At 39.7% G+C, this 18,122-nt stretch overlaps 1 protein-coding gene across 1 annotated transcript; it reads left to right on the top strand.

Moving 5' to 3' along the window:
• The first annotated feature begins 1,881 nt into the window (after window positions 1-1,881).
• Window positions 1,882-2,851, top strand: LOC109812004 (dirigent protein 22). The gene has a single exon (XM_020375861.3). It carries the CDS (start codon window positions 1,907-1,909, stop codon window positions 2,474-2,476), a length of 570 nt encoding a protein of 189 aa, XP_020231450.1. The 5' UTR covers window positions 1,882-1,906; the 3' UTR covers window positions 2,477-2,851.
• Window positions 2,852-18,122: the final 15,271 nt, after the last annotated feature.

Genomic DNA, 18,122 nt, shown 5'->3' with positions numbered 1-18,122 from the left:
ATGCTATATTTACGAAAATTGTGTGAAATTGTTGACAAATTAATCTTGTTGGACAAACATCCAAAACCATAATATTGTAATGGCTGCATATACATCATATTCATTAGACAGACATTTTATGAGGGAATGTATATTATATGTACAGCCGAAATGAAATAGATTAAAGTTGCCGTATTTTTTATATTTAAAATTTTAGATCGTTTAAAATATAATTAATGTAATTTTTTTTAAAAAAATTATCAGCATCTTATATAGCCAATGTGAAGTGTTTTTTTAACCCATGTAAAAACTAGCTTATGTACGTACGTGAAAGGTAGACTCCAAGTTTGGTATAAAATGATTTGATAGATTTAAACCAGGACTTAGTGTAAAATATAAATTTATAAATGACATTCCAATGACTTGTTTTGAACTAGCTAAACGTCTAACATTAAGAATGTAAATAAAATAGTTTTTATTATATCAAAATAAATCGTCAAAAGCTTTTTTTGTTTTTTGTTTTTTACCTCATATAGTTTTATTTTATATCAAATGAAAGTTAGATTTCCATGTGTCAATTTATCTTGTGTGCATGTCTTTAGAAGGCACGCTGAAAGAACTTTTAGTGGTATAACTAAAAATGGTGGAATAAACATTCTTGAACATGTTACAGGGATGACAAAAATATCTGTATTCATGGATATATGCGAATAAAATCTGACATGAATAAAAAAATAGATAACTTAAATGGATATTCATTAATAACGAGTACGTATAATTTTTAATTAATTTATAAATAGGATGAAGATGGATACGGTAGTATCCATATTTGTGGGTACTTGCTAAATAATATTATTTAAGTTTTCTTATTTTTATCTTACATTTTTTATATTATTTTTAATGAGAGTGAGTGAAAAGAAATAAATTATTCAAATATTTTTTCAATTATTTTTAAATTAAATTAAAACTAAATCTTACTTTATCACGTGTTTAAATTTATATAGATTGAAATTGTTGCATGTTAACTAAGAGAAAGAATACGTGCTAGCATAACACTTAATTGCTTATTGTTCATAAAAATTAATAACTGAATATAATGGAAGGACTCACTTACATAACAAATTTAAAATTTAGAGATTCAGATGTCACAAAAAATCTTTTAAAGACCTATTGATCACCTCTATCATCTTTCAAGGATTAAATTGAGAGCTTACTCAATTTTAAAACATAAAAAGTTAAATTAGGTCAAAAGCTCTAAATCCTAAACGTTGAAATGAAAAGAATAACAAATGGAAAGTGATGTTGTTTGAGTGTTTCGTGAAAATTTGGTGTAACAAAAATAAATGCATATATGGCAATACTAGATGAAACTAAGTAAGCAATTTTTTTTTTTTAATTTAAGGAGACCAACAAAACTAAAATTAAACGGTTAATTTTTGCATAGTCAAATAAGTGGTTTAATATTTTGTGTAAGAAGATTTGTATTATTAAATAATAGTCAATGTGTTCAACTTAAGGTTAAATTGTTTGGACAGTGATCGAGTTTAATTTTTGGTCAAACTTTAGTTATCTTCCGATCAAATTAGATTTATTCAAGATGAAACCTTAAGACATTAGTGCAAAATCAAAAAATATTATTTAAATAAATTTTTCTATAATTAATTATAAGAAAAGAAAATTAGGTAAAAAAAATAGCTTCTTCATAAATTAAAATTATTTTCAAAACAAGTTAAAATATATTTTTTAAGTGACATATTAATAGCAATCTCGAATCACTATAAAAATAAGCTCATATTCAGTTGTTTAAGTGATTACTCTTAAAATAACAATCAATGATTAAAGTGTTGCATGTTTAGTTTTACCTAAATCTTTTCTATGCCGGCCTATATATAGCTGCTTGCCACCATGGGCTAAAAATCATACCATTATGGCTTCACTTCTCAGTCTTGTCTTTGCCTTCAATCTCATTGTTATGATGTCAAGTTCCTTACCCACCACATCAAGTGAAGCCTTTGCCAAAGAGTCTCCCATGTTTGTCTCCCCAAAACCCATGGAAAAAATCACACAACTCCACTTCTATTTCCACGACAACTTAACTAAAACTAATCCAACTGCCATGCAAATTGTTGCGCCACCTAAGGGATCCGTTGGTGGCTTTGGGGCCACTTACATGATGGATGACCCTCTCACTGAGGGAACAAGTCCTAGTTCCAAGCTTGTTGGAAGATCTCAGGGTATCTATGCCATTGCTTCTCACCAAGAGCTTGGGTTGCTCATGGTGCTCAATTTCGTCTTCACTGAGGGCATTTACAATGCCAGCACCCTAAGCATTCTTGGAAGGAACCCTATTGCGGAAACAGTTAGAGAAATGCCTATTGTTGGGGGCAGTGGGATCTTCAGATATGCAAGGGGATTTGCTTTGGCTAAGACTTATCTTTATGATCCTAAGTCTAGTGTTGCAATTGTTGAATACAACGTGTCTGTCCTGCATTTTTAAGTTACCCGCATTCTCTTGCTACTACTTTTTGATAAAGAAAGTGTTAGAAAGAGAATGTTTGATGTTTGAATAATACGTTGAAGCGGCACTTTATATGGGTTGGTTTTGAGTAATTTTAAGTCTTTCTTTTCTTTATTTTTAAGAGTAACCTTAAGAGTCCTAAAGAGGAGATCCCTCTTAAAAGTTAGCAGGTTTCAAGTTTGGATAGCAGTTCTGTTGTTTTAGCATTAAGTAATGATGCCACTTTCAGTTCTAGATGAAGTAGTTAATATTGATGTGATTAAGTATGAACGTGTGGATGTAACTGTTTCCTAGATGTGTAATGTGCTGTATGAATGAATTATATTCGAGAGATGTTGTTATCAGTATTTTAAATTTGGTTTACTTAACTTTTAGAGTATATTTTTATAAATTTTACCTTTTAGTCCATATATTTAAAATCATTTCATGCTAGTTTGTATATATTTATATTTTTTGTTCTTTTAGTCTCCTCGTTCTTATATTTCACTCTTTTTAATTAAACAAATATATAAGATTCTTATGATCACAAATTACCTTAAATCTAGAACTATAAAAGTGTCTCAAAAGTTTTAAGGCAAAGATAAGGCTAACTTACTTTCTCAAATAAAGACTTGACCCTTACAATTCAACTTGGTCAAAGGTAAGGCTAATTAACTTAGAGAAACTCTATATGAAGCTCCTATATTACCCAACTAAGCCCAGAAAACTCTTAATCTCACTCACAAAATTCAAAGCTTCCCACTTAAGAATAAAATATACCTTAGAAGGATCAACAACTATGCCTCCTCTAGATATCTCATGGCCTAAGAAACTAACCGCTTCAAGCCAAAACTTGTACCTAAACTAATTAACATGAAATTGTCTATCCTTAAAGGTTCACAACATAATTCCGTCATATGTTCCTCATGTTCCTCCCTATAGCCTAAAGTACACTAAGATATCCACTATGATGAAGACAACTACAAAGCTATCTAACTATGGGTGAAAGGTCTTATTCATGTATTCAATGAACACAATAGGCACATTATAGTCACACCAAAAGGCTTGACCAAAAACTCATAGTGTCCATAACATGTCCTTAAAGTAGTATTCAAGATATCCTTAAACTTTACATGGATTTGGTGGTAACCTTATCTAATATCTATCTTGTTGAACATACACAATTCGACTAACAAGTCCATAAGGTCATCTACCCTAGGAAAATGATACCTATTCTTAATTGCCACCTTGTTCAACTGATAGTAATCTACGTTCAACCTTATAACTCCCATATTTTGTCTTTACTAGAAGGACAAGTGCTCCCCAAGGTGATATACTAGTAGGGATGGCAATAGGGCCCCATAGGGGCGGGTAACAGTAAATCTGCCCTCGCTCCACTGGATGAAAATTGGCCCCATACCTACCCCATATCCGCGCGGGTATCTATTAAGCGGGTATCCATTGAATTTCTTGAATACCCACGGATATCCATGGATATTTATAAATATTTTAAGAAATTAAAAAAATTATATTACAAATAATTTTAAGATTATATTTAATGTCATTAAAATATTAAAAATAAAAATTCAATATTAATTTTGAACTTGTATTTAACGTTAATTTTGTTGAAATAATAAAAATGCAAGATAATCAATAACTTAAAATACATCAATCTCACAAGTAAGTTAAAGTCTCATAACAAAGCTACAATAATTCAATCTCATAATTCTAAACGAAAGTAAACAACTTAAAATACATAAATCTTATTGGTTCAATCAAAGTTAGAAAATTAATCAAATTACATCCAACATAATTCTATAATATGCTTAACACATGTTGGTAACTTATTCATCAACCTCACTTTTGTAAGAAAATAAGATGAGAGAGTGTAGTTTTAGGGTTATGTGATACAAGGATAATTAGGATATTTAAGAAATATTATTAAACAGGTACCCGCGGGTATGGATATCATCATACCCGCCCCCGCCCCACTTATAAACGGGTAAAAAATTATCCGTTCCCATTATCCACGGGTACCCAATTAGCCTATCTATTTATTATCCGTAACGAATTTTATTCGCAGATACCCCAGGTGCGGGTATTTTTGCCATCCCTATATACTAGGACTCAAACTGTTTCTTTACTAGCTCTTCTAATTGTGTTTCAAGCCTAGCTAGCTCTAAAAGAGACATCCTATAGGGTGTTATAGATATAGGTTTCGTTTCAAGTACTACATTTATGAAAATGTCTATACCATGCTTAGATTGTAAAGTGGACATATCATCAAGAAAGATTTCAAGAGATTCACACACTACAAGTATCTCACTCACTACATGCCTTATTCTTAGATTTCAAAGAAGCTAGCATCTTGTATACTTGGGCATCCTTTTTCAAAGACGTCTTAACTTGGTTGATAGTGATAAATTTCATACTATTACTCTCGAAAAACTAGCCAAAGATAGTAGTTTTATTAAATCAGGTCAACAAGACATGATTGAAAGATAACCAATTCATCTCTATAATTACATCTAGTTGTCTAAATGGCAAGAAAATCAAGTGAGCTACAAAACTTCTATCAACAATTTGCAAAAGACATTTCAAAAAGAAATCAAGTGTAGAAATTGTCCCACTAGTTGGTGAAGTTAGACGAAAAACACATAGAAGGGGGGGTTGAATATGTGTGTCTGTGTACGAAGAACTTTTGAAATCATTTTCATAGAGAGACTTCTTTTTCATCCAATAAAATTTATTTTGAATACTTAAAGGTTGTGCAAGATTGGCTTAACAAAATATTTTCTGTTTGAAAATTTTATCGTCTGCACAAGGAAAATGTTTCTTAAGGAATATTAAATTAAGCACGTGTATTTTTCATTTAAAAAGAGTTACAGTGAAGCATAAGCATTGGACGAAGTTTTCAATATGATATATCAGTTAAGTGAAATTGCGTCTGAAACATAAATAAACAGTGCAAGGATTTTTATACTGGTTCGCAGAGACTGAGCTACGTCTAGTCTCCTTCAATTGTAGGGTTCCACTAGATATTCAATGAAGTACAAGTATTATCACCACTTCTGGTTTGCTGAGTATTATCGACCACTTCTGGCCTGTGAACTTCACTCATTAGCGCTAGGATTCTTTGATCAGCCTCTTCAGGCTCGCAGTGAGTATTCTCGACCACTCCTGATCCTGAGTTTTCTTAATCACTCCTAGTTGGCTTGAAGTTAGATGAAAAACACATAGAACGGGGGGGGGGGGTTTGAATATGTGTGTGTGTGTGAACAAAGGAATTTTAAAAATGTTTTCGCATGAAGACTCTTTTTTGTCCAATAAAAAGGTATTGGGGAATGTTGAACGGAAATTGCTCAGGATTGGTTTTACAAAAACATTTTCAGTCTAGGAATTTCATCGTCTGCTTAGAGAAAATACTTCTTAAATGAAAACCGTTCTTTAGGATAACAAGTTGAACAAATATGGTTTTCATCTAAAAATAGTTTTAATAGACGATAATCATTAGATGAAGTTTTCCGTATATTAAATCAACCAAATAAAATGCGTTTGAAACATTAAAGCGTAGAGCAAGTATTTTTATAATGGTTCACTCAAACTAAGCTACATGCAGTCTCCTGCAAATGAAGGGTTTCACTAGATAATCAATGAGGTACAAGTATTGTTTGTTTAGCCTCTTCAGGCTCGCAGTGAGTATTATAGACCACCCAGATCACGACCACTCCTGATCCCAAGTATTCTCAACCACTTTTAGCTCGTCAACTTCACTCGTAGACGCTAGTATTCTTTACTCAACCACTTCTGGCTCCAAGTGAGTATTATCGACCAACTGCTGGCCCGCTAACTTCACCATTAGTGCTAGTATTCTTTGATCAGCCAATTCTGGGTCTTAGTGAGTATTCTCGACCAACTCTTGGCCCGTCGACTTCACTTATCAACGCTAGTATTCTTTACTCAGCCACTTCTGGCTCGTAGTGAGTATTCTTTGACAAGCCTCTCCAGGGTTTACAAGTAGTCTTTCCCTAGCCTCTTCAGGCTTTACAAATGATAGCTGAATTGGTTTAGTTTGAGTGTTTGGGTTACTCGCATAGAGAGGATACATAGGTTATACACTCACTAAGGTATGCAACTTTAGTCTTTACAACGATTGAGTGTTTTGTCTACTCTCACAGAGAGGATACATAAGTTGAATACACTCATTAAGGTTCATGTTCCTGAGATGCACACTTAGAACTCCTTGGTCTACAGAGACGAATACATTATGGTACATTTGACTTTATGCGCTCTATCTCTGGTTTCGTTGCTTCGTGGGATTGATATCACTATTGTTAAGAATGTAGAGCCAAAATCTGAAAGCCAACCTTTCAAGGTTTGAGACAGTGATATATATATTGTCTTGTAGAATTTGCCCGTTGCAAGTGTCCGTTGAAGCAGATATAGTCGTTCATGACTAGTTTGATCTCTCATTTAATGCTCAAGATCTTTGCATTAAATGTTGCTTCCTATTTATAGACCTTGCGTGAGGTCTTCTTTGCCTGTTAGTAGCTGTGTTTGAATTTAGCAGAGACCTAAGAGAACAAATTTTCTTAAAAATTTTGCATCTAGAATGGAAAAGGTTCTCTCTTTGTGATTGGTCTTGATCATTTGGTTGGTTGGTAAGTAACCTTTGAGCAATGAATAGGTCACCTTCACATGGTGCTTCCTCACTAGAACTAAGGCTTTCATTTTCTTCACTTGAGGAGCATGAAGAAGATGAAGTGCTTTCCTCACTTAGGATCTCATTGCCCCTAATGATCATTGTTTTCTTTGTGGGGCATTGGGAAGCTATGTGTCCCCTCCCTAAGCATGTAAAGCACTTAATGGAACTAGTTCTAGTCTCTTTGGAAGGTTTTTCTTTTTGTTTTTCTTTTTATTTTTCTAGTGGTCTATCTTTTGAATAGGAGGAATGACCCTCCTTCTTGAAGTCTTTCCTAGGGTATGAGGTAGATTCCTTCCTAAGGCTAGGATTTCTCCTAAGTTGTTGTTCTACCCTTACACAAAGTTGAACTAATTCATTAAGGTCTCTATAGGGTAGTATTTCAACCTTGTCCCTAATCTCTAGGTTTAGACCACTTTGAAACCTAGCAATGGTGGTTCTCTCCTCTTCCCTAATACCGACCTTCATCATAAGTAACTCCATTTGTTGCCTATATTCCTCCACACTAAGGTTTCTTTGTTGGAGTCTTTGTGATGGAAATCTAATCCCCAAGGATCCCTTTGAAAGAGGTAATACCAAGAAGGGTGAGGTTGATCCAAGGAGGCTCACACTTGAAGACCATTGGGCCTTTAACTAGGTCCATGGTTAAGAGGCGAGAGGAGGCTTCTACAGAAGAGGTTCTTTTTAGACCTATGATCAATATGAGTATTGAGTATGATTCCTCTTTTTAGTCTCATAGTTGTCGCCACCCGCCGAAACGGACATTGGCATTCGCGACGATGGTCGGACTCTTTTTAGTTTTGAAAAATGATGGATTGCTAGAACGACTTATTCTCAAACTGAGACCTCATCGAACTAACAATTTTGTTAAATAATTCTCACCAATCCGTATTAATCCCAAACGGGACCCTCCATGGATTAGTGGTTTTCGCAAAAAGGGGTTCTTGGAGTCGCCACCAATGTTTTACTCAAAACATTGGAAAAAAGACATAAGGCAATTGATTTTCGCAAATCAACTTTGGCCATTACAACCAGAGTTTGGGTAAGGGAGTCGATTACGTGTGGGGAAGGTGTTAGCACCCCACAACTCCCCTTTCGGGTTCCCTATGACAGATTATTTCATAAATAATAGCGTAAAATTACTAAACTACCCCTATTTATTAGAACGATTATAAGTAAACTATCTACATGATGAAAGTTTTAAACGTGCAATGCAACAATCAAAAAGCGATAAATGAAAGCGGTAAAAGAAAGGATTTGGAAAGAAACCTTCGAAGCGGGCTTTTATATATTCAAAAAGGAGTTAGGAGGCTTTTTGGCGCTCCTTCCCACTACACGTTCGCTTGCTCCTTTCCCTAAAAATAAATATTAACTATGGAAATCAAAGAGATTTCCCTTCGACTTGTTCGAGTCTCAAGCTAAAGGCTCGTGAACTCAAGAACTTAGTCGGATCAGCTCTCGGAGAGATTTCTAGGGCAGAGAATAGCTCAAAAACCCAAGAATACTCAGCAAGAGGGTGGAGAAATGCTCTAAAATGTGTGGAAGGACGAGCCAATGACGTCCTATTTATAGGATTGAGGCGCAGTACGGCCTAAGGAGTCAATACGGCCCGTACTGAGTTTTTGAACTACAGTACAGCCGTACTGAATTCAGTACGGCCATACTGAAGTTCAAAAACTTCAGTACGGGCGTATTGATTTCATTATGGCCGTATTGTAGTTCAAATGGCTCAGTACGGCCGTACTGAACCTCTAGGAGGGCGTATTGAGCTCCAATCCTCACACACCCTAATTCTAAGCTACTCTAAGACTTCTAGACCTACAAAGAATCATCCTAGGGTCTTCCAGGAGTCCTTCTGGCTGACTTTCCTTCGGTCGTCGAGAGTCTTTGAGTCTTATTTCCGACCCGGACAATTTTAGGGGTCTACAGCTGCCCCCCCTTTACTTAGTCGAACGGCTTTTTTGGTGTACCGGTTGACAAGTAAAGGAGTTGACCCAATTGTCCGGGGAGTAAGCCATCCTTCCGACTTGTAGTGTCTTCAGGTGGGAAAATTGTTGAGTAGCCTCTCTAGGTTGAGTTTGCCCTCTCCAGGGTGAGTATTAGTCGTCGCCTCTCCAGGCTCGTGCATACCTCGGTGTTTCTGACGACCTCGGTAGCGTGAGTTTGCCCTCTCCAGGGTCTGCATGCCTCCGTGTTTCTGACGACGTTGGCAGCTGCATACCTCCGTGTTTCTGACGACGTCGGTAGCTGAGTATTAGTAGTCGCCTCTCCAGGCTCGTGCATACCTCGGTGTTTCTGAAGACCTCGGTAGCGTGAGTTTGCCCTCTCCAGGGTCTGCATGCCTCCGTGTTTCTGACGATGTTGGCAGCTGCATACCTCCGTGTTTCTAACGACGTCGGTAGCTGAGTATTAGTCGTCGCCTCTCCAGGCTCGTGCATACCTCGGTGTTTCTGACGACCTCGGTAGCGTGAGTTTGCCCTCTCCAGGGTCTGCATGTCTCCGTGTTTCTGACGACGTTGGCAGTTGCATACCTCCGTGTTTCTGACGACGTCGGTAGCTGAGTATTAGTCGTCGCCTCTCCAGGCTCGTGCATACCTCGGTGTTTCTGACGACCTCGGTAGCGTGAGTTTGCCCTCTCCAGGGTCTGCATGCCTCCGTGTTTTTGACGACGTTGGCAGCTGCATACCTCCGTGTTTCTGACGACGTCGGTAGCTGAGTATTAGTCGTCGCCTCTCCAGGCTCGTGCATACCTCGGTGTTTCTGATCACCTTGGCAGCTTGAGTTTTCCCTCTCCAGGGTCTGCGGTTTGCCCTCCCCAGGGTTGCATACCTCCGTGCTTCTGGTCACTTTGGTAGCGTGAGTTTGCCCTCTCTAGGGATTTGTGATGATTTTGTCTCCACAGTCCACGATGCTGCTTCGACGGTTGTTTTTGATTTTGGTGCCGCTGAGGGCTGGATAATGCAGGGATCCGTCTAGGGGATGTGCAGTTACTCATAGGTTCTTGTGTCCCAACTTTCCATTGCGTAGTTGGTGCCCACTGGGGAAATTCTGATTCCTTGGGGATGCAGACACAAAGATGCTCTTTCTGAGGTGAGCGATGCCTTATGATTGGCTGACGTCCTTTCGACGTTGGTGGAGTATCCCGGTTATCCTTATTCGGGTGACTTTTTTGATTTTCTGGTTTTGTTGCCTCTGGGTAGGCTGTTATCCGTTGGGGGATTCTGTCGTATTGATCTTGATTGGCCTCTTCTGTTAGGCGGATTATCTTGACGTTCGGTGTTTAGCTGAATACCGAATTCCGCTTGGGGAATGGTTATTGATCTTTTCGGATTTTCTCTTTTTGAAGGAGTGCCTCTGAGTAGGCGAATGGGGATTGAGGATCTTATGTGTCCCAGAGTATTATTTAGAAAGCCTCTTCAGGCTTAGCTTCACTCGTCGCTCGAGTTGGAAAGCTATCTTCCACTGAGGAAGTCTAAGTCCTTTGACTCGGATATTTTGTTTGGATGATCATGCTTCCATTGGGGAATCTTGCTGATCTTGCTCTGATAGCTTTCACTGGGAATTCGGCCCAAGAGTGCAAGCTGAGATGTCTCTGGGGAGTATTATTTCGGCAAGCCTCTCCAGGCTCAGTTATTCTGTACGATTGTTGGATTTTCTGAATTTTTTTGCCTTTTTTGTCGATTTCGGCTTTTTCGGCTTTTTCTGTACAGAAATTAAAGTGCTAAAGAATTTTGAACTCGAAAGTGGAAAATTTCATTAATCAAACGGAATGAAATTTGTACAATGATGATAAAAAGAGTGGGGCACAGCCCGATCAATCAAAATAAACAAAAAGCAGGAAAACACAGCAAACGGCCGGTCTTCATTCCTCTGCCGGCGGATCCTGTGGAGGGTCTGGGAAGCGACGATGCAGCCAGACTGACAGGTTGTCAAAATCCTGTCTCAGGGCGTCAATGTTGTGCTGCGCATTGTCGAATCGGGCGTCGATGCTCTGCTGCAACGCGTCGAAACGAGCATCAAAGTAGGCCCTGTCTTGCTGCGAGGTGTCGGCCTCTGTCTGCGGGTCCCTTTCACCCGGGAGCTCGATGTTCTCGAAAAGCTCACTGAAGGTGTCGTGGGTGGTCGCACGTACATATTGCCTCCCTGCCTTAGCAATGATCTTCATATTGAGCAGGGTGGCAGCATTGATAGGCTTGGGCGCCAACTCCCCCGCATCTACGCCATCAGGGCACCCCCAAGTCTCGGCGAGTCGTGAAAGAAACGTAGAGACCAAAATGTATCCTCGCCGAGCGTCGCTGCCCTCTCTTGCCCCCAGATTCTTTATATGCTCGAGAAAAAAGAATCCGGGGTTGGCCTTCTGCCTGGTGGCCATGCAGTAAAGAGCTACCAGATCCTGCCGCGTTACTGACTCTGGACTCTTCAGTCTGGCGTGGATGGAGCCGGTGATCAGCTTGTGGCAAATCCGGAGCGCAGTCGGGAGCCGAGTACCCTTTACTCCAGCGTGATAATCCATCTGACCCGTGACCTCTCTCCACATCTCGATCGGGGTCAGATTATCAGGGCACTCACAGACGGCGTCCCGATATTCCAACTGATCGGCTCGCCGAAAGAAACTAGCCTGGACGTTGAATTCATCTAGTGTCAGGGAGCGGTATCCTCCCTTCATCCAGAAGTCTACAGAGTAGACCGTTGCGCCGTAGCTGTTCGTCGACTCTGTGACACCGACGGTAGCCAGAAATTCCTTTGTCGCGGTCGGATAGATCTTAGGGTGGGGATCAAGGAGGAACCCCCATCCTATGGCATCGATGTAGCCTCTGACCTCATCTTCCCATTCCATTGCCCGAAGGATGCTGAAGTCGAGCACCCTCGACGGCTGGAAGACGAATGACTCGAGGAAATCCAACCTCTCTTGGTGCCGCGCGGTCATTTCAAGTTGCGCAGGGACCCTCTGCCTCTTCCTTGAAGACTCGGCCATTTTTTCGGAATCGGAGGGATCTCAAACACACTCACAGATAAAGTATGCAGAGGAATGCATATGTTGTGATGAATGAGAGGAGGAGGGACGTATTTATAGAAAAAATTAGGTCAGTACGGCTCGTACTGAATTCAGTACGGCCGTACTGATCTTACTGTTGATGTACAAAAGAATGGGCCAATACGGGCCGTATTGAATTCAATACGCCCGTATTGGTGTGGACGTTATGGCCAATACGGCCGTATTCATTTCAGTACGCCCGTATTGAGTTGAAAATTTGTTCATAACCCTAATTTTAGCACGGGCGTACTGAACATGGTACGGGCGCATTGTTTTTTCTGAAGTTCATTTTTTTTTTCAATAAACAGAGAATAAGTGATCTTCCAGTACACCTATCATCTGTATGCATGTATGCGGTATGATGCACCTAATTCTATTTGATTTATTTTTCAAAAGAATTAACCGATGCGTTTCTTTGCTTGGATTTTTGCCATTCCTCTAGACGGGCTGTGCGCTGCCGATTTCTGTAACCGAGGAATGATGCGTGTTATATCGAGATTGGTGTCATCAACCCAGTGATCCTTCCCTTCCTTTAGAAGACGTATCAACCTTCCTATTGACCACTATATCTCCATGTTTCCACTAGATTATTCTAAAATCGTTTGGGACAAGAGAAAAGAAAGGAAAGATATTTTTGTTCAAAAGTTTGTGTTTTAGAGGGGATTATTATTGTTTTGAAAACGGTTTTTGTAAGAATGGCTGGCCAAGGTAGGCTCATGTGTTTAGGCTTGTTTGATTAAACACTTATGAAGTTAAGAAAGTCTTGTTATTGACGTTGTGATTCGACAACTTAGATAGTTTCCCTTGAACCTTTCTTTTTGAATTCAGCTCATGGTACCATCATGGATTTCTTTTGCTTTTTGATTGTCCTTATTTTTGCCTAAAACATCCCTTTGTGGTGTCTCAGCGGACCTTTGTTTTTGTTCATTTTTGCAACCCTAATTTTTGCCTAGGTCACCCTTTCGTGGGATTCCTAGCGGGTTCTTTGCTCTTATTTTTGCGCAGCCCCCTTTTTGGGTTTCCTGCCGAGCTTTTTTTTGTTTTTAGGATTTTGTCCTTAAAAGATTTCTTTTTTATCCATGATGGCACTTGTCGAGGCCAAGGAAAGGTGCTCCAAGTTGTCACACACACTTCCACATAAAAATGATGCGGGTTTATTGTTATTAAGACGATTTTAACCTCATTCATGCTTATTCAAACAGGGTTAAAAATAATGTGGTCTAGAAATTTATTGCAAGCAAGAAAAGAAGCAATAAGAACTAATAAAGAACGATTTTATTATAATTCTAGCGGAAACATATGCCCTATCGAGGCTCGGGGGTCGGGCTGTCCCCGAGGAGTGATCTCTAACAGTCATCAGGTCTATACATCCCTATCGAAAGAAGAAGAGCACTTGATGACGACGACCGGCCTTGACGCTTGTGAACCGACCTTCCTAAAGATCTGGCTTAAAGAACGTCGAGAAGGATCTTGGTTCCTCTTCGTCCTTTGATCTTTATTAGGGTTGTATCCTAACCCTTGTTTCCCCGGATTATCCTTAATAATGGGTAGCTCGGGAATCCTTGCCAAGTCCTTGTCCAGGCAAGTATCCGTTCTTGGTGAGCATGTAGGCTACCTTCTTCATTTCTCGGGGAAACGTTTCGACATTGGCAATCTCCAATGATTGGAAGGCGGTCTCTAGAGCTTCCTCTGCTGCATCCACGTAAGGTATGGCAGATGGCTTGCTGATGAGTATGTCATCTTCGGCTTGTACGGTCACCAGCTTGTCACCCACTATGAATTTGACTTTCTGGTGGAGCGTAGAGGGAACAACTTTCGCATCATGAATCCAAGGTCGACCGAGGAGACAGCTGTACGCGGGAGTAATGTCCATCACTTGAAATTCGACATTAAAGATGGTGGGTCCAATTTGGATTGGAAGATTGATTTCTCCCACCACTTCTCTTTTAGAACCGTCGAAAGCTCGGACGATCATGTTGCCCGGGCGCATTTGGATTCCCTTGATTGCCACTTGATCAAACGTTCTTTTTGGCATCACATTCAAGGAAGATCCATTATCCACCAAGACTTTAGCGATGTGATATTCCTTGCACTTTACAGAGATGTGCAAGGGCTTGTTGTGATTCGGTCCCTCAACGGGGATTTCTTCATCGGTGAAAGTGAGGTGATCATTAGCCGTGATGTGACTAACAATCCCCTCAAACTTGTCTTGGGAGATAGTGTGCGACACGTACGCCTCGTTCAAGACTTTCAACAGAGCTTGCCGATGCGGTTCGGAGCTTAGGATCAACGACAACAGAGTAATCTTTGCTGGCGTCCTATGAAGTTGATCCACGATGGAGTACTCGCTCTGTCGGATATATTTTAACAGCTCGTCAGTCTCCTCCTCAGATTCTTTATTTTCCTCGGTTTTCTCTTTTTCTTTTTCCTTTCCTTTATTCTTGGGAGCTTTATCATGAAGATCTTCGGGAGTGTAGATCCTGCCACTCCTAGTCATGCCCCCAAGTCCAACGATGTTAGAGATATCGCTGTCGGCAGAAGAATGGATGTCGTATATCCATGGCACAGCTTTATTCGATTCGTAGGGAAAAGGTCTTGGAGCAGTGAACTTCAACGGTGTCGGACCTTCCCCTTTATTCGTCTTGATTACCAACAACGGAGTTGATGTGCGTTCGCTTGGCTCGGTTGTTGGCTTACACTTAATAACAAACGGAGTGCGATCCATTCTGAACACACGCATCGATTAATCCTTTCTTTTTATTACTATTATTAATGAATTACTAGGAGAGATGTATGCAAATGAATGACTATGAAATGCACCTAGATCCCTCCATGATCTTCGATAAGAATGCATGATATGAGATGATGGCGTTGAATATGCATGCATTGTGTTTATTCAACTAAGCATTATCATGTTTTCAGGATGCTCCTAAGATGATGCATGATATTGCTTGGTTTGGATAAATAACTTTTTTTGGGTATTTTGTTTTTTGTATTTTTTGGGTGAAAAGGGAAACTACCTACATGAATGTGATGAGGGTAGATGTTAACACCATGTAATGGAAGATTCTTATTCCTATTTATTCTTATTCTAAAAGGGGAATGTTGTATGTTTAAAGAATGCAATGTATGCTCAAACAATGTCACATAAACAATGCACAAACAATTCACTCATCCACGAACAGTCACGAGCGAATCACGAGGTAGGGGTATCCTGCAGACAAGTGCATATTCAAGGAGGTTCTAACTGTTCTCACCGGTCTAAGGCCCCCAAGGTGCCCCCATTATAGGGACCCAATCCCTCTCGTCGTAAGTCGATGGAAAGCTCCAACGCACTGTCGGACTTGAGTTCATGGTTTTCACCTTGAGTGATGCTTTCCGACAACGGTCTACGGGCACCTATAGACCCATTCGACAACCGGCCGTACTAGCATCCACTCCCTATGGCTTTCCACTCATGCCCCCGGGTATAGAGGGAACTGTTGTGTGCAAAGGTTCGTGTGCAGTTTATATTTCAAACAATTGCGAAAATTTAAACATCCAACAGTTATTAGAGCCAATTAGGTAAAACATATTATCATACAAGCGAGGGGTAATGAAGTAATTTTAAACTATTATTTTAGAAATAATCCATCACTAAATGGGACTGACTCTCGAGGCTTCCCCAGTGGAGTCGCCATCTGTCGCCACCCGCCGAAACGGACATTGGCATTCGCGACGATGGTCGGACTCATTTTAGTTTTGAAAAATGATGGATTGTTAGAACGACTTATTCTCAAACTGAGACCTCATCGAACTAACAATTTTGTTAAATAATTCTCACCAATCCGTATTAATCCCAAACGGGACCCTCCATGGATTAGTGGTTTTCGCAAAAAGGGGTTCTTGGAGTCGCCACCAATGTTTTACTCAAAACATTGGAAAAAGACATAAGGCAATTGATTTTCGCAAATCAACTTTGGCCATTACAACCAGAGTTTGGCTAAGGGAGTCGATTACGTGTGGGGAAGGTGTTAGCACCCCACAACGCCCCTTTCGGGTTCCCTATGATAGATTATTTCATAAATAATAGCGTAAAATTACTAAACTACCCCTATTTATTAGAACGATTATAAGTAAACTATCTACATGATGAAAGTTTTAAACGTGCAATGCAACAATCAAAAAGCGATAAATGAAAACGGTAAAAGAAAGGATTTGGAAAGAAACCTTCGAAGCGGGCTTTTATATATTCAAAAAGGAGTTAGGAGGCTTTTTGGAGCTCCTTCCCACTACACGTTCGCTTGCTCCTTTCCCTAAAAATAAATATTAACTATGGAAATCAAAGAGATTTCCCTTCGACTTGTTCGAGTCTCAAGCTAAAGGCTCGTGAACTCAAGAACTTAGTCGGATCAGCTCTCGGAGAGATTTCTAGGGCAGAGAATAGCTCAAAAACCCAAGAATACTCAGCAAGAGGGTGGAGAAATGCTCCAAAATGTGTGGAAGGACGAGCCAATGACGTCCTATTTATAGGATTGAGGCGCAGTACGGCCTAAGGAGTCAATACGACCCATACTGAGTTTTTGAACTACAGTACGGCCGTACTGAATTCAGTACGGCCATACTGAAGTTCAAAAACTTCAGTACGGCCGTATTGATTTCATTATGGCCGTATTGTAGTTCAAATGGCTCAGTACGGCCGTACTGAACCTCTAGGAGGGCGTATTGAGCTCCAATCCTCACACACCCTTATTCTAAGCTACTCTAAGACTTCTAGACCTACAAAGAATCATCCTAGGGTCTTCTAGGAGTCCTTCCGACTGACTTTCCTTCGGTCGTCGAGAGTCTTTGAGTCTTATTTCCGACCCGGACAATTTTAGGGGTCTACAATAGCCTCTATTGTAAATACATTGTATAGTTTGATTTCTTGTACCTTGTATATAGTAGATACTTGTATAGTTATATTTTTGCCTTTGTATTTGAGAGGCACTTTATTTCCTTTACTAGCTATTGTATATTGTTTCTAGGGTAGGTTACTTGGACACTTTGACTCCATTTAACCTAATCTAGAAATACACTCTTTTCTTAGTTTTCTAGTAATAGGATTAGGAGTGGCATTAGCAAGCTAGAGAGTGTCACTAGCAAGCTAGAGAGTGTTACTAGCAATTGGGCCTAGAGGTGGGCCTAGGCAAAATTTTACATATTGGACTCATTTTACTCCTAATTTTTCATAGATTTGATTTAGCTAGGTTTCATTCACATTGGATGAACCTAACTAAACCAAATCAACATTTTCAAAACCGGTTGGAGTAAAATAAAGTCCAAAGAGCTGCCCACCTTGGCTTGTGTTTACATTGGCCGAATTGCTTGTCTCCTCTCAAGCTTAGAAGCTTGAAGCATAAGCTTCTCCTTAGCTTGCTTACCAAGCAAGCTAAGTGAGTAGCTTGCTCTCGAAGCCTCTAGACCATGGACGGTTAGCTAGACCTTACCATGGTTCCTAGTGAACCATGGTTAAGGCTAGCTTGCTCTTTAAGCTTCCTACTCCTATATATTTGTTTTTCCTTCTTTGTAAAACATTTGGATATATTGAGATTTATTTTCTGAAGATTACTCAGATTTCTCTCTTCTAAAAGTCCCTAAACCTCTTTGATATTCATCCAATTCTCTTATCCCTTCACTAAAAGAGTGTGGTGAGAATTGAAGAGACTTATCTCTTCACCAAGGAGTGGCGTCTCTTGGGAGAGTTCTCCACCAAACCGTGGTGGCTCTAAGGTCTCTCCTCCATTGGAGACCTTAGGAAAGCTTAAGAAGAATCATGGAGCCGAAGATCTAGGGAGGAACTTGAAGAGGATTCAACATCAATCCGGATTCTCCAACAAGTTTCCATCATTTGGTATCAGAGCTAGGTCTCCTTGGTAAATTTGTTCTTA

This window comes from Cajanus cajan, chromosome 10 (genome assembly GCF_000230855.2).
Source record: "Cajanus cajan strain Asha chromosome 10, NIPB_CcT2T_4, whole genome shotgun sequence".
Lineage (NCBI taxonomy): Eukaryota > Viridiplantae > Streptophyta > Magnoliopsida > Fabales > Fabaceae > Cajanus > Cajanus cajan.
The sequence above is the reverse complement of the archived record's forward strand: the minus strand, read 5'-3'. Positions and strand labels throughout refer to the sequence as shown.

Excerpts from the sequence above, each read along its gene's own strand:
- LOC109812004 (XM_020375861.3), top strand. The coding sequence starts at position 1,907 with ATGGCTTCACTTCTCAGTCTTGTCTTTGCCTTCAATCTCATTGTTATG.